General features: G+C 45.8%; 1 protein-coding gene across 2 annotated transcripts in view; it reads right to left on the bottom strand.

Annotated features, from left to right (window-relative positions):
• Window positions 1-3700: 3700 nt before the first annotated feature.
• The window catches only part of LOC116989493 (repulsive guidance molecule A-like), a 76051-nt gene continuing 57893 nt past the window's right edge, over window positions 3701-21858 (bottom strand). Inside the window, exon 4 of one of the 2 annotated variants that reach the window (XM_033046935.1) lies at window positions 3701-4586. In XM_033046935.1, the coding sequence (XP_032902826.1) occupies window positions 3927-4586 (660 nt within the window). In that variant the 3' untranslated portion in view covers window positions 3701-3926. The remainder of the gene's footprint in view (window positions 4587-21858) is intronic. The other variant, XM_033046936.1, reaches the window with a different exon arrangement.

Here is a 21858-nt window from a genome sequence, read left to right as displayed (position 1 = left end):
GGAAATAGGCGACGTTTCGGGCCGAAACCCTTCTTCAGACTGATGGGGGGTGGGGGGGAGAAGGAAGGAAAAAGGGAGGAGGAGGAGCCCGAGGGCGGGGGGATGGGAGAAGACAGCTCGAGGGTTAAGGAAGGGGAGGAGACAGCAGGGGCTAGCAAAATTGGGAGAATTCAATGTTCATGCTATCCGGACGCAAGCAACCCAGGCGAAATATGAGGTGCTGTTCCTCCAATTTCCGGTGTTGCTCACTCTGGCAATGGAGGAGACCCAGGACAGAGAGGTCGGATTGGGAATGGGAGGGGGAGTTGAAGTGCTGAGCCACCGGGAGTTCAGGTAGGGTATTGCGGACCGAGCGGAGGTGTTCGGCGAAACGATCGCCCAAACTTCGCTTAGTGTCCCCGATGTAAATCAGCTGACATCTAGAGCAGCGGATGCAGTAGATGAGGTTGGAGGAGATACAGGTGAACCTTTGTCGCACCTGGAACGACTGCTTGGGTCCTTGAATGAAGTCGAGCGGGGAGGTGAAGGGACAGGTGTTGCATTTCTTGCGGAGATATTGCAGATTTGACCTGGTTTCCTATGCTGCAATACCGGCGGCCGCCCGCAGATGGTGGTGCAGTCCAGCAGTTGTAGCCCCTTGCGGCTCAGCAGCACCACCAGCAGGAGTGTGGAGGTATAGCAGCTACTGGGGAAGGCGTTCAAACAACACTTAAATCTGCACTGTTTTATATTGCTGTGACATGGCCTTCGCTATAAAGAGCTGAGGCAAGGTTCTCTTGCAATGTATTCCGTTGTTTAGTGGAAAATGTAGAAGGGCCTTTACTCTGCAGCTGAACCAATGCAGTATATGTGTTTGATGAGGCAGTTAATATTGGGATTTATTTTTTCCAAATTAATTTTATTTCACAAAAAGTACAACTTACAATGTTAACCTGTTGCCATGTGTGAGGCACGTCATGCCGCTGCTGGAGAGGGAGTTCCAGCAATTTAATTCTTAATGAAGCCATTCTTCACAGAAACAGGCCCTTTGGCCCATTGAGTCGATGCCGACCATCGATCACCTTGTTCTCCCACATTAGCATCCACTTCCTACACGTTATGGGCAATTCTAGAGGCCAATTGACCTAGAAACTCGCACACCTTTGGGATGTGGCTCGATGGGCTGAATGGCCTAATTCTGCTCCTATGCCTTATGGTCTAATGAAGCACCCAGAGGAGATGCACGTGGTCACATGGAGAACGTGTGGACTCCACACAGGCAGCACCTGAGGTCAGGATCGAACCCGGGACTCTGGTATTGTAAGGCAGCAGCAGTTTAGGGTGGCACAGCAGTACAACTACTGCCTTACAGCACTAGAGACCCAGGTTCGATACTGACTGCGGGTGCTGTCTGTATGGAGTTTGTGCGTTCTCTCCGTGGGCTTTCTCCGGTTTTCTTCCATACTCCGAAGACGTACGGTTTTGTAGATTAATTGGCTTCGGTAAAATCATAAATTGTCACCAGTGTGCAGGATAGTGCTAGTGCAAGGGGTGATCGCTGGTCGGCACAGACCCGGTGGGCTGAAGAGCCTCTTTCTGCGCCCATAACTCTTTTAAGTCTAAAGCTCTACTAGCTGTGCCACTGTGCCCCAAAAAGTGCAACTTAAATTGTTAATCTGCTGTCGTATGTGGAAGTCCTCCTGCTTCTGGGGAAGCAACATCCATGAATGAACTGCGATGTATTTTCAAGTCTGTAGCTAATATCCTTTAATCCAGGCGGCATTCTGGTAAACCTCCTCCACACCCTCTCCACATCCTTCCTGTAATGAGTCGACCAGAACTGCATGCAACACTCTAAATACAGCCAAACCAAAGCCCCATGAAGCTATTTTCCTTGAGAACGGGAGACTGAGAAGTAGTTTGTTGGAATATTAGCTATAAAAGGTTGGACAAACTTGTATTGTTTTCTCTGGATCCTCAGAGGCCGAGGGGAGGGCCCTGATGGAAGTATACAAAATTATGAGTGGCATAGATAGGTTAGACAGTTAGAACCCGGCCCCATAGCAGGAGTGTCCACGTCGTGAGGCTGGGAAACTGGAGGCATCCTGAGCTAATTCTGCTACCACCATCATCTATCTATTGCAACAAGTGATGGCTCCTACTGATTGTTGCCGGAAGCTCAGACGATGACAGCGATGTCAACATTTGTAACATGGAAGATGGACACTAAAGAAGAAGTTAGAACCCTATTCCCAGGATGGAAATGTCAAAGACTAGATGGCACAGCTTGAAGGTGAGAGGGATAAGTTTTCCTTACACCGGGAGTGATGAGTGACTGGGTCACGATGCCAGGGTGGTGGTGGAAGCAGATATGATAGTGGCGTTTGGGAGGCTTTTAGATAGGCACATGGATCAAATACCATGTCTGAGGGGACCGTCGCGACCCAAAAGATTGCCTGTCCAATTCCCTCCCCAGATGCTGCCTGGCCTGCTGAGTTCCTCCAGCACTTTTGTGTTTTGTTTGATAAACATTAACCCTCTTTTTCTCTTCCCAGATACTGCCTTCCCTGCTGAGTGTTTTAATCTCACATTTCCCGCATCTGCTTTTATTGACTCCATCCACACTTCAAGCCGACTCGGAAAAGCAGCCAACATAATCAAAGACCTTTCCCACCCTGGCCATTCCTTTTCCACCCTGCTCCCATCAGACAGGAGATACAGATTATTGGAAGCACACACTGCAAGACTCAGGAACAGCTTCCTCCCCCTTGTTATCAGGCTTCTGAACAGTCCTTCTGTAGGATCAGGAGCAGAATTTGGCCGTTCAGTCCATCAGGTCTACTCTACCATTCAACCACAGCTGATATCCCTCTCCCTCATAACCCGACACCCGTACTAAGCAAGAATCTATCTATCTCTGCCATAAAAATATCCACTGACTTGGCCTCCACAGCCTTCGGTGGCAAAGAATTCCACAGATTCACCGTCCTCTGACTAAAGAAAATCCTCCCCATCCTCTTCCTAAAGGAACGTCCTTTAATTCTGAGACTATGACTTCTAATCCTAGACTCTCCCACATGTGGAAACATCCTCTCCACATCCACTCTATCCAGCTTGGCTATTGTTCGATTCTCCTCTACCTCCCTGAAAACATTGGACTAACAAGTCTCTGAAACTGATATGCTACAGTGCTGAAACTATATTCGGCACCTTCCCATTTGCGCTACCTATTGTATTTGAGTTTAGACTGACTGTATTTCTGTAGAGTATTACCCGATTTCATTCGATAGCCCGCAAATTAACAATTTTCATTGAACCTTAGGACACGCATCAATAATGAACCAAAACTTCTTGTGTCTCTGGAAGATCCCCCCTCACCCGCACCCGTCCCGCAACCGCACGTTGAGGGGAACGGGACCCAACGGGTCCCACTTGGTCTAGTAAATGATTAAAGGACACAAAGTGCTGGCGTAGCTCAGCAGGGCAGGCAGAATCCCTGGAGAACATGGATAGGTATTTTTCCAGGTGGGGACCTTCTTCAACGTTACCCAAAATGTCACCAATCGTGTTGGAAGAAGGGACCCGATCTGAAACAACACCCATCCATGTTCTCTAGAAATGCTGCCCGACCCACCGACCAGCACGGCGCCCTTTTTATTGTAAACCAGCACCTGCAGTTCCTTGCTTTGTCATAGAAATGAAACACCCGTCAGTCCTTCAGGTCTGTAGCTGGAGATGTTTAATAGGCAGAGTTTAGACGCCCCTTGGGACCAGACCAAAATAATTCTTAAAAACACAAAAGAATACACAAAAGAAATCTAAGGGGAAGCCTCTCGACATACAATACAACTATATATACAGGCACTTTACACTTGCATTTTCACATATGTACACTGCTCAATATATTATTATATAGACAATTTGCAATCTGAGTGTATAGACATTGACTACATGAAGGTTGTGATCAGGAGGAGAGATGCCAGGTAGATGAGGTGAGGTGGGTGACAGGCCGGCGTGCCGTTTCTGCCCGCTGCTGTCCTGGGGGACGTGTGTTGCTTGAGGACGTTGACGTGGAGGGCCTTCAGGTCCTCCAGGGCCCCGTGGGCGGCCATGGAGAACGCCGGGTCTCCCGTGGTCAGGAGGTCGAAGACGCAGGACTGGAAGTAGACGTCCTCCACCTGCAGGATCTGCCGGCACTTGGAAGTGGCGCTCTCCACCGTGTAGACCTGCCGCGGTCCCGGCAGCCGGGTGTCGCCCAGCCGGCGAGAGAGGGTGTGCTCCTTGATCAGCTCGCTCCTGGGGCAGCCGTGGAGGCAGAGCTGCAGGCACACGCTCTCGTCGCCGTAGTTCAGCGTCTCCTCGGGCACCCTGATGGCGAAGGTCAGGTACTTGCCCACCTGACGGACGATGATGGTGGTGGCGATGTAGCGCGCCTGGATCTCCACCTGCCCGCTGCCCACCCTCTCCAGGATGCGCAGGCTGCCCCCGCCCTCGCGCTCACTGCCGCTCCTGGTGCCGTCCACAAAGGCCGACGGCAGGCCCTCCGTGGTGGCCTGGTACACCTTCTGCTCCGTGCAGCCGTGGAAGCTCTTGAATATGATGGTGATCTGCGGGAGAGCACAAGGCAAGCTCGGTTAGCGATTCCCAATGCCAACTCGCCCAGTCGGTTTAGTTCAGAAATACAGCGCGGAAAAGAAACAGGCCCCTCGGCCCACCGAGTCCGCGCCGACCAGTGATCCCCGCACATTAACATCATCCTACACACGCCAGGGACAATTTACACTTATACCAAGCCAATTAACCTACAAACCACCGACATCTTTGGAGTGTGGGAGGAATCCGAAGTTCTCGAAGAAAACCCAGAGAGAAAAATCCGTACAGAGAAGCAGCCGTAGCTAGGATTGAACCCGGGTCTCTGGCGCTGCTAGGCCGCAACTCCACCGCTGCGCCACCGTGCCGATGAAACCATTCACACAATGCTTCCATGTTACGGAAATGTGATGAAATAGATTACTCCATTTGACCATCACAGTGAACCAAATAGCTTGCTCGCATGGACAGGCAACATTTCAAGTCAGGACCCTTCTTCAGTCTCAAATTTTCAGGAAAGACTGGGCCCAACTTTTTTTTAAAAAACACCTACTCTCTTTAGATAGACACAAAATGCTGGAGCAACTCAGCGGGACAGGCAGCACCTCTGAATAGTCATAGAATGACACGGCGTTGAAACTTGTCCACACCGGCCAACATGTCCCAGCGACACTGGTCCCACCTGCCAGCATTTGGTCCATATCCCTCCAAACCTGCCCTATCCATGTGCCTCTCTAACTGTTTCTTAAATGTTGGGATAGTCCCTGCCTCAACTACCTCCTCTGGAAGCTTGTCCCATACACCCACCCAACACTGAAGGAATGGGTTATGCTTTGGGTTGAGGCCCTTCTTCAGACCCGAAACATCACCCACTCCTTTCATCTAGAGATGCTGCCTGTCCTGCTGTGTTACTCCAGCATTTTGTGTCTATCTTCGGTGTAAGCCAGCATCTGCAGTTCCTTCCTACACATTTTGCCTACTCTTTAAGCAGCCCATGTGTTAATTCAACAATGACTCCAATTCATTAATTTCTAACCAACTTTTCTCCAGTGATTAGCAGTTCCCAACGTCTATTTATTGCAAGATAAAACGACCGTATTATTTTAGCACAAGTACCTCTGAGAATGTTCTCCAGAGATGCTGCCTGACCTCCCGAGTTACTCCAGCACTTTGTCATTTCCCCCCCGTAAACCAGCACCTGCGATTCCTCGAGCCTCCAGCCTTCTTTCATGTTACTAAATGTAGAGTCTAGTCTAGAGACACAGCAGAGGCACGGACACCGTCGGCCGACTGAGCCCACACTGACCATCAATGGCTCGTTCACACTGGCTGTGTTACCCCGCTTTCACATCTACTCCCTACCCACCAGGGGGCATTCATTTTTGTTTTACACGGGCCAATTCAACTACAAACCCGCACGTCTTTGGGAGAAAACCAGAGCACCCAGTGGAAACCCACACGATCACGGGGAGAGCGTGCAACCTCCACACAGACAGCACCCGAGATCAGGACCAAACCCGGGTGTTTGGTGTCTGCGAGGCAGCAGTTCCACCTGATGCGTTACTATGCCGCCCACCCACAAGCAAGGTTACATCCCCTACTCCACGCAGTCACAGGGAGAATGGGTAAACTCCACACAGACAGCACCAGAGGTCAGGATTGAACCTGGGACTCTGGCACTATGAGGTAGCAGCACTTCCAGCTGCGTCACTGTGTCTCTCTTCAAGGTTAGAATAGGAGTGAAGTGACCAAACCTGTTGGGTTTTTTTTAAACCCCACTCTATCAGCAGTAGCAGCAGTGTTGACTCAACAATGACTCCCATTCTTTCATCTATTTCAAACCAACGCACGTTCACCAGCGCCAGCAGTGATTGGCAGCCCCCAGCTTCGATTTATTGCAAGATAAAACAACCTTATTTTCCCAGCACAAATACCGCTGAGAATGTGTGTGTGCGCCCACGCGCTTGTGTGGCAGGAACAAGAGTGTGCGTATGCGCGTCTGGTTCAAGCGGGCCTAAACTTCATCCCATAGGCAGTGGCAGACTGGGTCTAAAAATATTGGTTGCCAGGAGACAAAGGGGGCCTACTTCATCAGGGGCCCACTTGCCATCGGGCAAGCCGACACCCTGGCCAGTCCGCCACTGCCCATAGGAGTCAATGTACCGCCGCCATTCTCTGCCACACCATCAAATGACAGCTTCATGGTGCCTGGATTAATGCGTTCTTCTGATGCGTCAGGTTGTGTGGGGCGAGACGATGGAGGGAAAGGAAAGGATTAGTCTAGTTTGGTTTAGAAATACAGCATGGAAACAGGCCCTTCCGTCCACCGAGTCCATGCCGACCATCGATCGCACAAGTGTTTAAGAAGGAACTGCAGATGCTGGAAAATCGAAGGTACACAAAAATGCTGGAGAAACTCAGCGGGTGCAGCAGCATCTATGGAGCGAAGGAGATAGGCAACGTTGCCTATCTCCTTCGCTCCATAGATGCTGCTGCACCCGCTGAGTTTCTCCAGCATTTTTGTGTACCTTTGATCACACAAGTTCTGTTATCCCACATTCAGATCCACTCCCTACATATTAGTAGCAGATATATTTGGTACAGACATTGTAGACCAAAAGGCCTGTTTCTGTACTGTACTGTTCCATGTTCTTCCAAACCTCCAGATTTAAAGATTTTTAAAAACTTTGTGTTGTTCATTATTGTATCAACTCAGTACTATATTTATGTATCTGCTTTGCTGTTGCAGGTTCATCAATTCATAAGTAACAGGAACAGAATTAGGCCATTCGGCCCATCAAGTCTACGTCGCCATTCAATCATGGCTGATCTATCTTCCCCTCGCAACCCAATTCCCTTGCCTTCTCCCCATAACCCCTGACACCCGTACTAATCAAGAATCTTTCAATCTCCACCTTAAAAATATCCATCGACTTGGCCACCACCGCCGTCTGTGGCAATGAATTCCACAGATCCACCACCCTCTGACTAAAGAAATTCCTCCTCATCTCCTTACTAAAGGTACGTCCTTTTATTCTGAGGCCATGAACTCTGGTCCTAGACTCTCCCATTAGTAGAAATATCCTCTCCACATCCACTCTGACAAGGCCTTTCACTACAAGAGAAATATTTCTATAGTAGATATTTCATTGTTCTGTTTTGGGACATATGACAATAAAACCCTTTTGGCTCTTGAATTTCAATAGGTTACCTCCATTTGGACAATGTCATCACTGGCATCTTGCCCAGGGGCAGGTGCATAGTCAAGGCTGGTGAGAACTAGTAACCCGCTAAATGTCAAGGGAATTTTTAGATACCAGGTCAACTATTTCAATAACATTTGCAGTCCCTGACCGGTACATTGTGAATGCCACAGTGTAATTCTAGTGCTAGCTGGCATCACCAATCCCAAAGATCACACATCGCCCTTTGGCCTTTCTGGCCCACAACACTGATCAAGTGCCTGTTCAAACAATGCAGAAGTGTCAAAGTTCCCGACACCCGGCCAAGTATTTCTAGAATGTGGCTTTGCTTTGATGCAGGGAAATAGCACACCCAACAGGCTCTAAAATAGAACGTGATAATGACATGATAACCTGTTTTGGAAAGGTTGGTTGAAGGTTAAATATCTGCTAGCTCCTCAAAGAGAATTCCTCAACACTTTTCCAAATGGGTTTTGCAAAAGCAAGGGGCTCTGTTAAGGAACACATTCATAGATTGGAACACTGATCATAAGGACAACAGGTCATAAGGGATAGGAGCAGAATTAGGCCATTCGGCCCATCAAGACTGCTCCGCCATTCAATCATGGCTGATCTATCTCTCCCTCCCAACCCCATTCTCCTGCCTTTTCCTCAGAACCCCTGGCACATGCATTAATCAAGCATCTATCTATCTATCTATCTATCTATCTATCTATCTATCTATCTATCTATCTATCTATCTATCTATCTATCTATCTATCTATCTATCTATCTATCTATCTATCTATCTATCTATCTATCTATCTATCTATCTATCTATCTATCTATCTATCTATCTATCTATCTATCTATCTATCTATCTATCTATCTATCTATCTATCTATCTATCTATCTATCTATCTATCTATCTATCTATCTATCTATCTATCTATCTATCTATCTATCTATCTATCTATCTATCTATCTATCTATCTATCTATCTAATCTATCTATCTATCTAATCTATCTATCTAGGCCTTAAAAATATCCGTTGACTTGACCTCCACAGCCTTCTGTGGCAATGATAGAGCAATCCTGGAGGACACTCCAGCAATCCATGAACTATTCTCATGGCTGAGTCTTAGCTGTTCACCCACTGGGCTACAGATCAGGCTCATGGGTCAAGCCAATCTCAGTCTTGGGAACACCAATTCATAAAAATTTATTTCACTGTACCTTTTTGTAACCAAAGTTACAACGAGCAACGAGTATGATTGCACGCACCCACTGCTGTAAATATCTAAAAACAATTCAATAAAGGCTCTTGTTCCAAACATGCGAGAAGCAGTTGTGAGGTTAACCTCTTCCAGAGTTAGTTGAGACCAATGTTGGTTCAGAACTGTGTTCGTTCCTTTTGTTGTGACTGGGATTGCTGAAGTCTGGGTTAAGACTTTAAGAAATGATTTGCACTGGCAGGTTGAGAAAAGATCGAGGGATTCTTCAGATTTAGGTTTATCGAGGTGCAGTGAAGAGCTTTATATTGCAATGCTATCCAACCAGACCAGATACTACTGTAGATAAATACAAATCAAGCCAAATGCATGTACAATAGGCAGAGCAAAAGTGCAGGAATATTGCACAGAATTGTGCAGAATAGGCTTCTCAGCGCAGTAGAGCACCATTTCTTTAAACAAAGCTCAATGTCTGCAATGGAGTAGAGGTGAATCCAACAGTATCTTATCTTGCGTAAGGACTGTTCAGAAGCCTGATAACAGAAGGGACGAAGCAGTTCCCGAGTCAGGTGGCAAGCTCTGGGAGCTTTCAAGCTCCTATACCTTTGCCTGATGACTGGCTGGTCTGCTGACTGGTTAGCATGCAACAGACGCCTTTCACTGTACCTCGGCACAAGTGGCAAGAAAGGAAACTGAATGAAACTGATGGGTGCGGAGGTGGGGGGGGGGGGAGGAGGAGGAGGAATGACCGGGGGAGGGACAAGTCTTTGCTCATGATGGCTGCTTCCCTGAGGCAGGGTGAAGTGTAAATGGAGTCAATGGTGGGGAGCCTGGTCCGTGTGGCGGACTGGACTACATCCACAACTCCATGCAACCTCTTGTAGTCTTTGGCAGAGCTGGTCCCAAACCAAGCTGCGAGGGAACCAGACAGTGTGCTTTCTATGGTGGATCTGAAGTCAATTTCTCCCGTCTCCCAGGGAAGTAGAGGCGTTGGTGTGCCCACTTGGCAGACGTATCAATGTGGCTACTGTACTGGACTCCACTACATGGCAGTGTACATAATATGCTGCAAGCCCTTCATTCTTCACAACACATTCTCGAATACTTTTACTTTACATGTTATCAGTCAAGGCTCAACAAGAACCATGCACTTGTTGCATTACAACTCAACCTACAACTGGACTTAGTTTAGTTAAACCGGACAGAGTTTAGTTTAGTTTAGTGGCAGTGTGGAAATCAGGCCCTTCAGCCCACCGGGTCCACACTAACCAGCGATCCCCGTACTCTAGTTCCCCACTACACACTAGGGAAAATTTATATAGAAGCCTATAAATTAACCTACAAATCCGTACGTCTTTAGAATATTGAAAGAAACCGAAGATCTCGGAGAAACCCCACGTGCTCACGGTGCCCGCGTACAAACCCCGTTCAGGCAGCACCCGTAGATGGGATCGAACCCGGGTCTCTGGCACTGTAAGCATGCAAGGCAGCAACTCTACCGCTGCACCACCATGCCACCCCACCGTGTTACTTCAGCTTTGTGTCTACCTTCTGTACGCGCGGTTAGCTGGGAACAGTAACGGTCTTCACAGACGTGCACATTTTTCCACAGCTTTACAAAAAGCATGGTCTGTTCACAGGCCTCAGTGCAACCACTCCCGGGCACCGTGCCCAGCTCACACTTGCCGCTGCTGCCGCAGACCAGGCCAGAAACATGCTGAAAGTATCTGGACAAAGCTGGAAATGGGAGAGAAATCCATCGCTTCACAAATCTCCGAGAGGAGAAAAATAAACAACGGGTTTCTGAGAGGGGCGGAGAGATGAAGAAAGTCTTTCACTTGAATTCAACGTTACTGAACCACGGCTGGTCCAAATATAGAATCCTGGTGCAATCTGAAGCAAGACTCGGTCAATGCAGAACAGAATCGCCAGTCTATCATTGGTCTTAACTAGGCTTGGGGTGCTGGTGAGAGCTCGGTTCCCAATACCCAAATTGCGTACAGTTCTAGTCACCCCATCACAAGATGAATGCGGTGGCTTTGGAGAGGGTGCAGAAGAGGTTTACCAGAACGATGCCTGGATTGGAGGGTATGAGCACTAAGGAAAGCTTGGACACACTCGGAATGTTTCCTCTGGAACGTTAGAAGTTGAGATGAGACGTGATGGAAGGTGATAGGGTGATAGAGACCCCGGGTTCGATCCTGACCTCGAGTGCTGTCCGTGAGGAGTTTGCACGTTCTCCCCGTGACAACATGGATTTCCTCCGGGTGATCTGGTTTCCTCCCACATTCATCCCAAAATCAAGTGGGGTTGTAAAACCGGAGGCTTTCCTCGCTTCCAGTTCTCTCCTCTCCCCCCCACATATAGTCTGTTGAAAGGTTCCAACCCAAAACGTCACCTATCTTTTCTCTCCAGGGATGCTGCCTGATCCGCTGGAGAGAAAAGCATCTATGGAGCGAAGGAATAGGCGACTTTTCAGGTCTCAACCAGAAACGCCACCTATTCCTTCACTCCAGATGCTGCCTCGCCCGCTGAGTTTCTCCAGCATTTTTGTCTACCGTCGATTTTTCCCAGCATCTGCAGTTCTTTCTTAAACGCCGAGTTAATCAAGCACTTTGTGTCTATCTTTGGTGTGTAGGTTAATTGGCCTCTGTAAATTGACCCTAGTATGTAGGGAGTGGATGAGGAAGTTGGATGGCATAGAACTAGTGTGGTCAGTGTGGATTTGATGGGCCGAAGGGCTTGTTTCCCTGCTGCCTATCGCGAAAACTAAAACAAAATAGCATCTTTGAAGGTACAGTTGTCCCTCCATGTGGCACAGCAGCCTCAGGTAAGGGATTATTGCGTTGGTTGTTATCACATTATTGTTTGCCGCATCCCGATGCGTTTAAAAGTAGAATATTACGACAGTGGCCACACTTCAAAAATATTTATCCAACTGCAAATGACTTTTTGGCATATCTGAAAAAAAGATATCAACTATACTAGAGAACTTCAAGTCTTCCATTTTATGGATTCAAACACCAATGTTATTATTAAGGCAGCCAAAATCTTGTTTACTCCTCTTCATTCAAACATTATTTTTTTCCAGGACTAATTCCAATTTGCAGTGGAATTACAGCTGTTTGAAATTCAATCAGATACACAAAATGCTGGAGTGACTCGGCGGGTCAGGCAGCATCGCTTGAGAAAAGGAACAGGTGACGTTTCGGGTCGAGACCCTTCATCAGACCAACATGTCACCTATTCCTTCTCCCCAGAGATACTGCCTGACCCGCTGAGTCACCCCAGCATTTTGTGTCTATGTTCGGAGTAAATCAGCATCTGCAGTTCCATCTTGCACATGTTTAATTCAATCAATGGGACCCGATCACTGTTAGACTGACCTGCCCACTGACAAAGACCAACAACTTCACCCCTTTAAAAAGTGTCTGACTTCTGATTGCAAAGGAATAAGACACAAAGCAACAGATTTTTCTTCCCCCCCCCCCCCACCCCACCAATAATAACAACCTTAAAATAAAAGATCTATTAAGGACCAGGAACATCTGTGTACTTGGAAGCACTCCCCAGTTTAAACGCACTGCCGTTTTATTGCCGAGTCTTGCTTACATGATGAGCACGGCCTGGATTGAGGGTGTTGAAACAGGAGGACTCTTGGTGGAAAGAGTGCAGGTCCAATTCCCAGAGGATCAGAACCCAGAGCACAACACTGCTTATTCACCACTAATTGGAAGTCTGTTTGCGTTACCAATTTAATTCTGCAGAGAGGCCCCCCCCCCCCTCCCCGCCCGTCCCAGTGGCAAGAAAGAAAGAAAGGACAGAGGTAAAAAGAAAAACTGTCAAATCTCCAACTTCTGGCTGGACAGGGCGATTAAAAAAACTCCTTCGGTTTGTGCAAATAGAGAGTGGTTTAAAATACACCGAAGAAACCACACTCCTCTCCTGTTCCCTTACCCTGGGGATTGAATACACACAGATGAGGGATTTTCCTTAATGACTCGGTCTTACTCCACACTATTTTCAAGCTTTACTTATTACTCCAATCTTCATGAACTTTTAATCAATTAACTAAATTTACAGCGCTTTCAGCTGCCGTCCAAGTGTCTCCAACTTTAGTCGACTTCCCTTTTCAATGCTGCAGCAACTGTTTGCTTGAATTTTCCAATTCTCGCTCGGATATGATAGAAATGACTGACCTGATTATTTGACCGTCTCAAATTTTTTTTTTTTTTTTTCGCACTTCACTTCACAACCAAATTGATGCTTTGATTTAAATCAACAGCATTCTCAGACTGAACGACTCGGTGAAAAGATACATAGAATAGAGACCCCTCGTTCAATGTTATTAAGACAACAAAACGATGATTTTAAAGGAAGATAAACACAAAAAAGCTGGAGTAACTCAGCAGGTCAGACAGCATCTCTGGAGAGAAGGAATGGGTGACATTTTGGGACCCTTCTTCAGACTGAGAGTCAGGGGAAAGGGAACGAGAGATATAGATGGTGATATAGAGAGAGATATAGAACAAATGAGTGGAAGATATGCAAAAAAAGTGATGGTAATAAAGTGAACAGTCCTTACAAGGCAAAAAAAAGTTAAGAATTTTATTATAGCAACTTTGAGTGTATGGCTTTAGGTCAGAGTTAAGATTCTCTTAATAAAAAATACCTGCACTCATGAGGCCACATCCCTTACACTGGGAGGCCGATCTCTGCAAAAGAAATCCCACAGGATATTGGCCTCCAGTCAGAATCCGGCCTCCATTGTTTAGGTTTGCTCCTGATGGGCCTCTTAAAGGGGCCAACTCAAATGTACCAAACTGATCGCCTAGCCGCCTATTACTTTACACTGAGCGAGTGCCACCAACAGTTCATTCTAAAAAGGAGTCAGCTGGCCCAGCTATCCTCCTTGGAATCAATTGTGGATTTACTCCCACTCCTGGAGACTTGATTTTGCACACAAAATCTAGTTGAGCACTCCAATCTTGATAGGGTGCACCACCGATTTTCCAGGAATCCTCAGTTCCAAAGGCCTTGCTTCCACTGATGCTGCTCGGCTCACCGAGTTCCTCCGTCGTTTTTTTGTTTTGTTTTATTATCCGTGTTGCTGGACCGGACGTTGCGGCCTTGCGGAGGTTGAGATACCGGCCTCGGATGTCGGCTATGGGTACGGATCTGTCGGAGATGGCTACGGAGCCCGGGCCACAGCAGGCAAAGTCGACCCGCCAATCGGCTGAGTTAGTTGGCTATGGGAACGGATCTGTCCGGGTCGGAGTTCCAGAGCCCCAGCCACCAGCCGTTCGGAGAGAGAGTCCAGACAAGGTTGAGATCTACTGCCTCACCCGGCCTAGGCACCATATTTCTGGGAGGGGGCATCCAGGGGGAGATTTCAAGTAATCTCTCATAATTTTGTCTGGATTAGAGGCGTTACCAGAGAATCGGTGGTGGACTTGTGCTCTGTTCCTGGAAGTAGAGGTTCTTGGAGGAGCTATTGAATTGTGAATTCATCGGCTTCCTCAGGTTAGAGATACCACGGCACAATCTCAAAGAGCAGGGCAGCTGTCCCCACCGTGACAGCCAATCCACTGACCAAAATAAAACGCTGGTGGAACTCGGTGGGTCGAGCAGCATCAGTAGGGGCAATATCCGCGTGAGTTGGAAAATCCAGTGTCTGGTCACTTTCCTGCAATTGAAAATACTTGTTCACCATATCCCCACCCATCCCCAAATCTTTTTCCTACCCGAACCCTGGAACACCACATGGAACATAGGGAAGTGATTCCGGCCACAAACCACTGTGGAGACTCAAGCCTGTGGTGCTGAGGTATTGAAGGAGGGAGAAAACCATCAATGAATGACAATTCCTTGGCGACAGGGAACTGCAGACGCTGGTTGACAAAGAAAGACACAAAGTGCTGGAGTACCTCAGGCAACATCGCTGGAGAACATGGATAGGTGACGCTTCGAGTCCCTTCTCCAGTCTGAGGAAGGGTCCCCACCGGAGACGTCACCTATCCATGTTCTCCAGAGATGCTGCCTGTCCCGCTGAGTCACTCCATCCCACGCTGTGTCGTTTTTTGTAAACTAGCTTCTGCACTTCCTGGTTTCTACAAGGTGTTCGTACACAGGTCACTCAAATCCGATAAGTGGGTGAAAACAGGCAATTCAGAGGGAATATGGTACGTTGACCGTTAGCACAAGAAGATTGAGTAAAAGAATAAAAATGTCTCACTTATATTGTACAGGCCCTTGGTAAGCCTGCACGTGGAATATTGTGTAGTTTTCCTTATCCATAAAAATAATAGATTAGACCTTAGATACAGTGCCCACCGAGTCCACGCCTACTCTGTACACTAACACGATCCTACACACAAGGGACAGTTTACAAATTACCAAAGCCAATTAACCTACAAACCTATATGTCTTTGGAGTGTGGGAGGAAACCAGCGAAAACACAGGGAGAACATACAAACTCCGTACAGACAGCAACCGTAGTCAGGATCGAACCTGGGTCTCTGGCGCTGCAAGGCAGCAACTCTACTGCTGCGCCACTGTGCTGTCTATATTGCCAGGTTTAAAGGGAACACAGTCCGCCACAGGTGCTGCCTGACCCGCTGAGTTACTCCAGCACTTTAATCAAGGATAATTACACTGCTCTGATCCAAAGTGATGCCTGCTACATCCATCCGATCGAGACTAGGTGGCCTTGGTTCATTACTTCTTCTGAAAGATGCATTTCAGACAGAGCCACACTCCCTCTGCACTGCACCCTTTGAGCTTTTAGAGACTCCCCAAACCATGTCTGCCCCTTCTGCAGCTCAGCAAGTAGGGATAAGAATTTAAACTGATTTAGTGCTCAGATACCTCGGTGCTGAAGAGTTGAAGAGCTTGAAGTGAGAGCTTATTTGGCTGACCTTCCAGATCCCACACACACACACACACACATATATAGCTGACCACACAGGCAGATGGAGATCACACCACCATCACCATCACTGCCTGTGGTGAAATCCAGCCCGATTCAGTAATGCGTCCGTCACCCACTCATATCTGAGGAATGATGCGCCAGATCTGGAGAGGGTCCAGAGGAGGTTTAAAGAATGATCCCAGGAATGCATAAGTTAACCTATGATGAGCATTTGATAGCACTGGGCCTGCACTCGCTGGAGTTTAGAAGGATGAGGGGGAGGACCTCACTGAAACTTACCGAATAGTGAATGGCCTGGATAGATTAGATGTGGAGAGGATGTTTCCACTAGTGGGAGACTCTGGGACCAGCGGGATCATAACCTCAGAATTAAAGGACGTTCTTTTAGGAAGAAGACGAGGAGGAATTTCTTTAATCAGAGGGTGGTGAATCTGTGGAAATATTTGCTACTGGATTCAAAAATGGCTTGAAAGAAGGAAAGAAGGAATCAAAGGGTTGTCATCAAGGGTTGTTTTTCCAATCAGAGGCCTGTGACCAGTAGAGTGTCACAGGGGTTGGTGCTGGGCTCAGTTGTTTGTTAACTATAATAATGATCTGGATGACAATGTTGTTGATATTGTAAATTTGTAGATGATACCAAAATTGAAAATAGGAGCAGGAGTAGGCCATTCGGTCCTTCGAGCCAGCACCGCCATTCAATATGATCATGGCTGATCATCCAAAATCAGTACCCCATTCCTGCTTTATCACCATATCCCTTGATTCCATTAACCCCAAGCGATATCTAACTCTCTTGAAAACATCCAGTGAATAGGCCTCCACTACCTTCTGTTGCAGAGAATACCACAGATTCACAACTCTAAAGGGCCCACCCCTTATTCTTAAGTCCTAAATGACCTACCCCTTATTCTTAATACAGAGTACAAGGAAATGCAGACGCTGGAATCTTGAGCAAAACAAAGCGCTGGAGGAACTCAGCGGGTCAGGCAGCATCGGTGGAGGGAATGGAAAGTCGCCATTTCAGAACTGGACCCTTCAGTCCGAAGGAGCATCCCAATGCAAAATGCAGCTGATCCATTCCCTCCATAGATGGTGCCTGACGTGCTAAGTTCAGGGTCCTGACACGAAACGGCGTCCACCCATTCCCTCCACAGATGCGGCCCTATTTGCCGAGTTACTCCAGAACCTGGTATTTTGGCTAATATGGAGTAAGACATTGGCCAGACCAGATAAGAACATTAGGTATAATGAAGAGAATGTCCCACTATCCCAGCCAAATCCTCCTTGAACTACCACCTAGACCTATTTAACTAGTTTTGCACCCAATTGCCGATTGTGGGACTTTGCTGTGTACGAGTACTTCATTTGCCCAAAAAATAGTGAAAACACTCCCGAAATGGCCTGTTTGTTAAAAACCCATTTGTATATATACACACTGAACTTTGTTTTTTCTCTCGTATATCATATTGTTTACAGTGTACTATGTTTAGATATTCTGTTGTGCTGCAGCAAGTAAGAATTTCAGCAAGTAAGAATTTCATTGTTCTATCTGGGACATATGACAATAAAACACATTTGACTCTTGAAATGCCCAAGGAAAACAGTTAAAACTGGTGAATAAGTCAATTTCCTGCGTATTTTTCCAACGGCAGACAAAAAAAATGGACTGGTATATAGTTTTAAAGGCATTACTTGGATGTTCTTAAAAGTGATATATGTATATGGGTGTTTCCATAAATACAGCATTCAGTAGTGAAACTGAAGGTCTCCAAAGGTTATTTACCTGTTGTTTTATGGACTATTCCCATTGTTTCATATCCTGTATTTTAAGTAGTATAGATCATGGTGTATAGCCAAAATAATGAGATGAAGCAAAAATAAATAAATCTGATTTTACAAAGAAAACTATCAGAAATGTCCCTGTGTTTTCTTGCCTTTTTTTTGTGACATTTTTCAAGCAGGATTTCATCAAATCCTTAGGCTAATTTATATCAGAAAGATTACATTAATTTTGCAATTAATTTTTAACCCTGTGGTATTTCATTATGATTTAATAATGTTCAATGTGTACTATGTTTACATATTCTGTCGTGCTGCTGCAAGTAAGAATCATCAGTCTGAAGAAGGGCCTCAACCTGAAAAGTCACCCATTCCTTCTCTCCAGAGATGCTGCCTGTCCTGCTGAGTTACTCCAGCTTTTTGCTTCTATCTTCAGTTTAAAGCAGCATCTGCAGTTCCTTCCTACACAGTAAGAATGTCATTGTTCTATCTGGGACATATGACAATAAAACACTCTGGAGCTTCTTCCCATCAACTCAAAAACTTTCACTAACCACAACCCTATTGAACTTTGTTCCACTACATACTTCAGCTTCCACTATTACGGTGTGGTTACCCTAGTGTAACCAATAAATATGATCTAAACAATGGCACCATAAATGATTTGTTGTGCTGCTGCATTAATGTGCCTGTAAAAGCTGCAGGAAGCAAGAATTTCATTGTTCCAGTCCCAATGCATACGACTATTATACACGAGTCTAAAGAATGATCACAACCCAAAACGACACCTATCCATGTTCTCTGGAAATGCTGCCCGACCTGCTGAGTTACTCCATCCACCACTTTCGTGTCCTTTCGACAATTAAAACACTCTCGACACAACTGCACTAAAAACGGTTTGGGATGTCAAAAAAAAGGCAAAAGGGATAAAGGCAATAAATTAACGTGAAAGCAGACATTGAAAGTTTGACGATTTTTTTTGAATGCCATTCACAAGATACAAGGGAGCGCTCATTGAAGCTTCAGGTGAACAAAAATACTTTCAGCACTAAAGGGTTAATAGCACTGTGCTAACTGAACACTCAGACAGCCGGAAGAATTGGTGTGAAAAGTGCTTTAAGGCTTTCCAGGTAGAGCCGGTCAGATCGGATTACAATGCAAGACTCCACTATTCCAATCAGTTATGACTGTTGCTGTTTTATGAGCAAAAGAGTGAAAGCACAACACGAACCACAGCCACCATTAAAATTATGAATCCCTGTCTAAAGTTCAACAATCTGACCAGAGGAACACTTCCTATGTAGGGTTACTTTTAAAGTGAATTGTTACTTCTTTATACAAGGTTTTTTTTTTTTTTTTAACTCCTCTGTAAACAAACAAAAGCCTTTATATAACCAAATATTTTACCCGAGTGTTAATGTTATATTAAGTAATGGAACTGCTGTTAAAACGTTTATGAATAGTTACATTTGTACTGAAGTAATTTAAAAAAAAAATCATAGTTCTTTCCCTGCCCCACATGATAAAGCCCAAAGCAAATAATATCCTAAAATAACTATATCTCAGCACCTCCCAGAACACATGGTGGCCATAAAATATTGGAGAAGGGATTATGATAGAGGTTTATTCCAGTGCACTCCCTTCATCGATACTGAGTGGATGATTATATGCATGATGAAGAGAGATACCCTAGTCATCCCAATCCCAAAATTCTTCCACAACCAAAAGATGCCCAAAAGGGGCTGCCCCCACTGTGTGAACAGGAGAGGGTGTTGAAGAAATGCCTCCATGTTCAACTGAACCTCCATGATGGGGGAGAAAGGATATCAGATACAAAAGGTTTTCACTGTGCCTCGGTACACATGACAATAAACGACACTCGAATCTCACCACATCCTCGACATCTGCAGGGGAGCTAAAAGCAAACAAAGACCTCTCAAACAAAGAGGGACTGAAGAAGGGTCTCAACCCAAAACATCGCCTATCCACGTTCTCCAGAGATGTTGCCTGACCCGCTGAGTTACTCCAGCACTTGGTGTCCTCTCAAAACTTTGTGCTAGATGGAAAGGGAACTGGATATTACTAACATAATGAAAACTGCACAACTCAATCCTCCAAGCACAAAGATGTTGAATGTACAAGGGAAATCTCTAGTCACCATATTTAAAAGAACTATATTAAAAAAAATAAGGATGGGGAAGTTGAATCCTGACCCGAAACATCACCAACCCATGTGTTCCAGAGATGCTGATGACCCACTGATTTACTCCAGCACTTTGTGTCCATCTTGGGTGCGTAGGGTTTTTTTTTGTACAAGGGTGCATCCTATATGCGGTGCAGGCTTGAAGGGCCGAATGGCCTACTCCTGCACCTATTTTCTATGTATTTATGTATATAGTGTAAGATACACTTGGCATATTAAATCAGAAATTAAAATCCTCATATTATCTTTGAAACATTTATGGCAGATGCATTATTCCTACCCAGACACGATTTACATTTATATGTTACCATTTTGTGCAAACCAGCATCTGCAGTTCCTCGTTTCTACTGATTTACATTGATGCTGTTCAATGTGAAGTTTTTTTTAATACATCGAAGGGTGGGCAGGGAGGAGGAGGCAAATAAAATTCAAGCTTTTCGAACCTCAAAAGAAAATCTAATTAATTGAATTCTCAGCGCTCCCATACACTTGTGCGAGTATAAGTAGCAGTTGTATTTTCCATGCCCGGTTGCCATGGCTACCGAGCATTGTAGGATACAAGCCACCCCGATGTCATTTAAAAGTCACAAAGCGTGCAGAACAAAGTGTGCCTGTGCTGCCCATTCACCAGCAAAGCAACTACAGTTTAGCACAAGGATGCTGTGTTCTTTATAAAACACTTTGCAGATCCTCTTTTACAGGAGCTTAGCTTATTGTCACGAGGTACCAGCAGAAAGCTTTTGCTGTGCGCTAACCAGTCAGCGGAAAGGCGGTATGCGATCACACTCCAGCCATTCGCATTGTACCGCATACATGGTAAAGGGAGTAACTAGAATAACGCTTAGTGCAAGATAAAGTCAGATCAAAGATAGTCCCGAGGGTCTCCAAAGGGGTAGATGGTAGCTCATGACTGCTCTCTAGTTGTGGTAGGATGGTTCAGTTGCCTGATAACAGCTGGGAAGAAACTGCCCCCGAATCTGGAGGTGTGCGTTGTCACACTTCTGTGCCATTTGCCCTATTAGAGAGGGGAGAAGAGGGAGTGGCTGGGGTGCAACTGACCTTTCCCCATCAGGCAAGGCCAGGGAGTTAACACGAGGTTACACTTTGCTTGCTGTTTGGCTACCATCTCTAAGCTTACGGAGAGCAATAGGAATAAAGAACACAACTAGCAACAAATTTAGCCTGCTCACAAGAACAACAAAAAAATTATAAAGCAATTAATTGTTGAAATGCACAGTCATTTCAGTTTAGTTTAGTCACGTATACCGAGGTACAGTGAAAACCTTCACACATCATGTTCTGGAATAATTAATAATTTAGATAATTAACAAAACAGGAATAATAAAGACCCAGAAGTGTCTCAACCCAAAACGTCACCCATCCCCATTCTCCAGAGATGCTGCCTGACCCACTAAGTTACTCCAGCACTTTTATGTATTAACCAGCGCCTGCAGTTCTTTGTTTCTACATTATATGTGGCTTCACCTTAAATCTTTTTATGAAATGCTTGTCAATAGATGATTGTTTTTTTTTAAAGTCTGGATGAAGCGCTGAAAGCGCTGAGCATCTCAAATAAGCCAAACACTACTTTATTCATTAAAGTACAGCTGTAACTGATCTGGGTTAAATCTGTCTCGTATTCAAACTTTATATATAAAAAAAACACAATCAGCCACTGTGCAAAAGCAGTATTTTAGACAAACTCCAACTGTAGCTAAGAGGGATTTTTTTTGGGGGGTGGGGGTGAGTACGAGGTAGCTCGACTAAAAAAGTAATTAGAGGTTAGTGATTAATCGGGTCCCAGGCAGGGGTAAACAATGGTTTTAAACAAAAAACTCTTCCACCTTCCGCTAACTAGGTTTTCTTGACAATACATTCCAGCTGCTTACATTGACTAAAAAAAATCCCAACGCTAAGCGCAGGAGGCAGCCATTCACACCTTTTTCTCTTTACAACAGCGCT

Source organism: Amblyraja radiata, chromosome 29, assembly GCF_010909765.2.
Source record: "Amblyraja radiata isolate CabotCenter1 chromosome 29, sAmbRad1.1.pri, whole genome shotgun sequence".
In the NCBI taxonomy this organism is placed as follows: domain Eukaryota; kingdom Metazoa; phylum Chordata; class Chondrichthyes; order Rajiformes; family Rajidae; genus Amblyraja; species Amblyraja radiata.
Note: the sequence above shows the minus strand (reverse complement) of the source record. Positions and strands in the feature narration are given on the sequence as shown.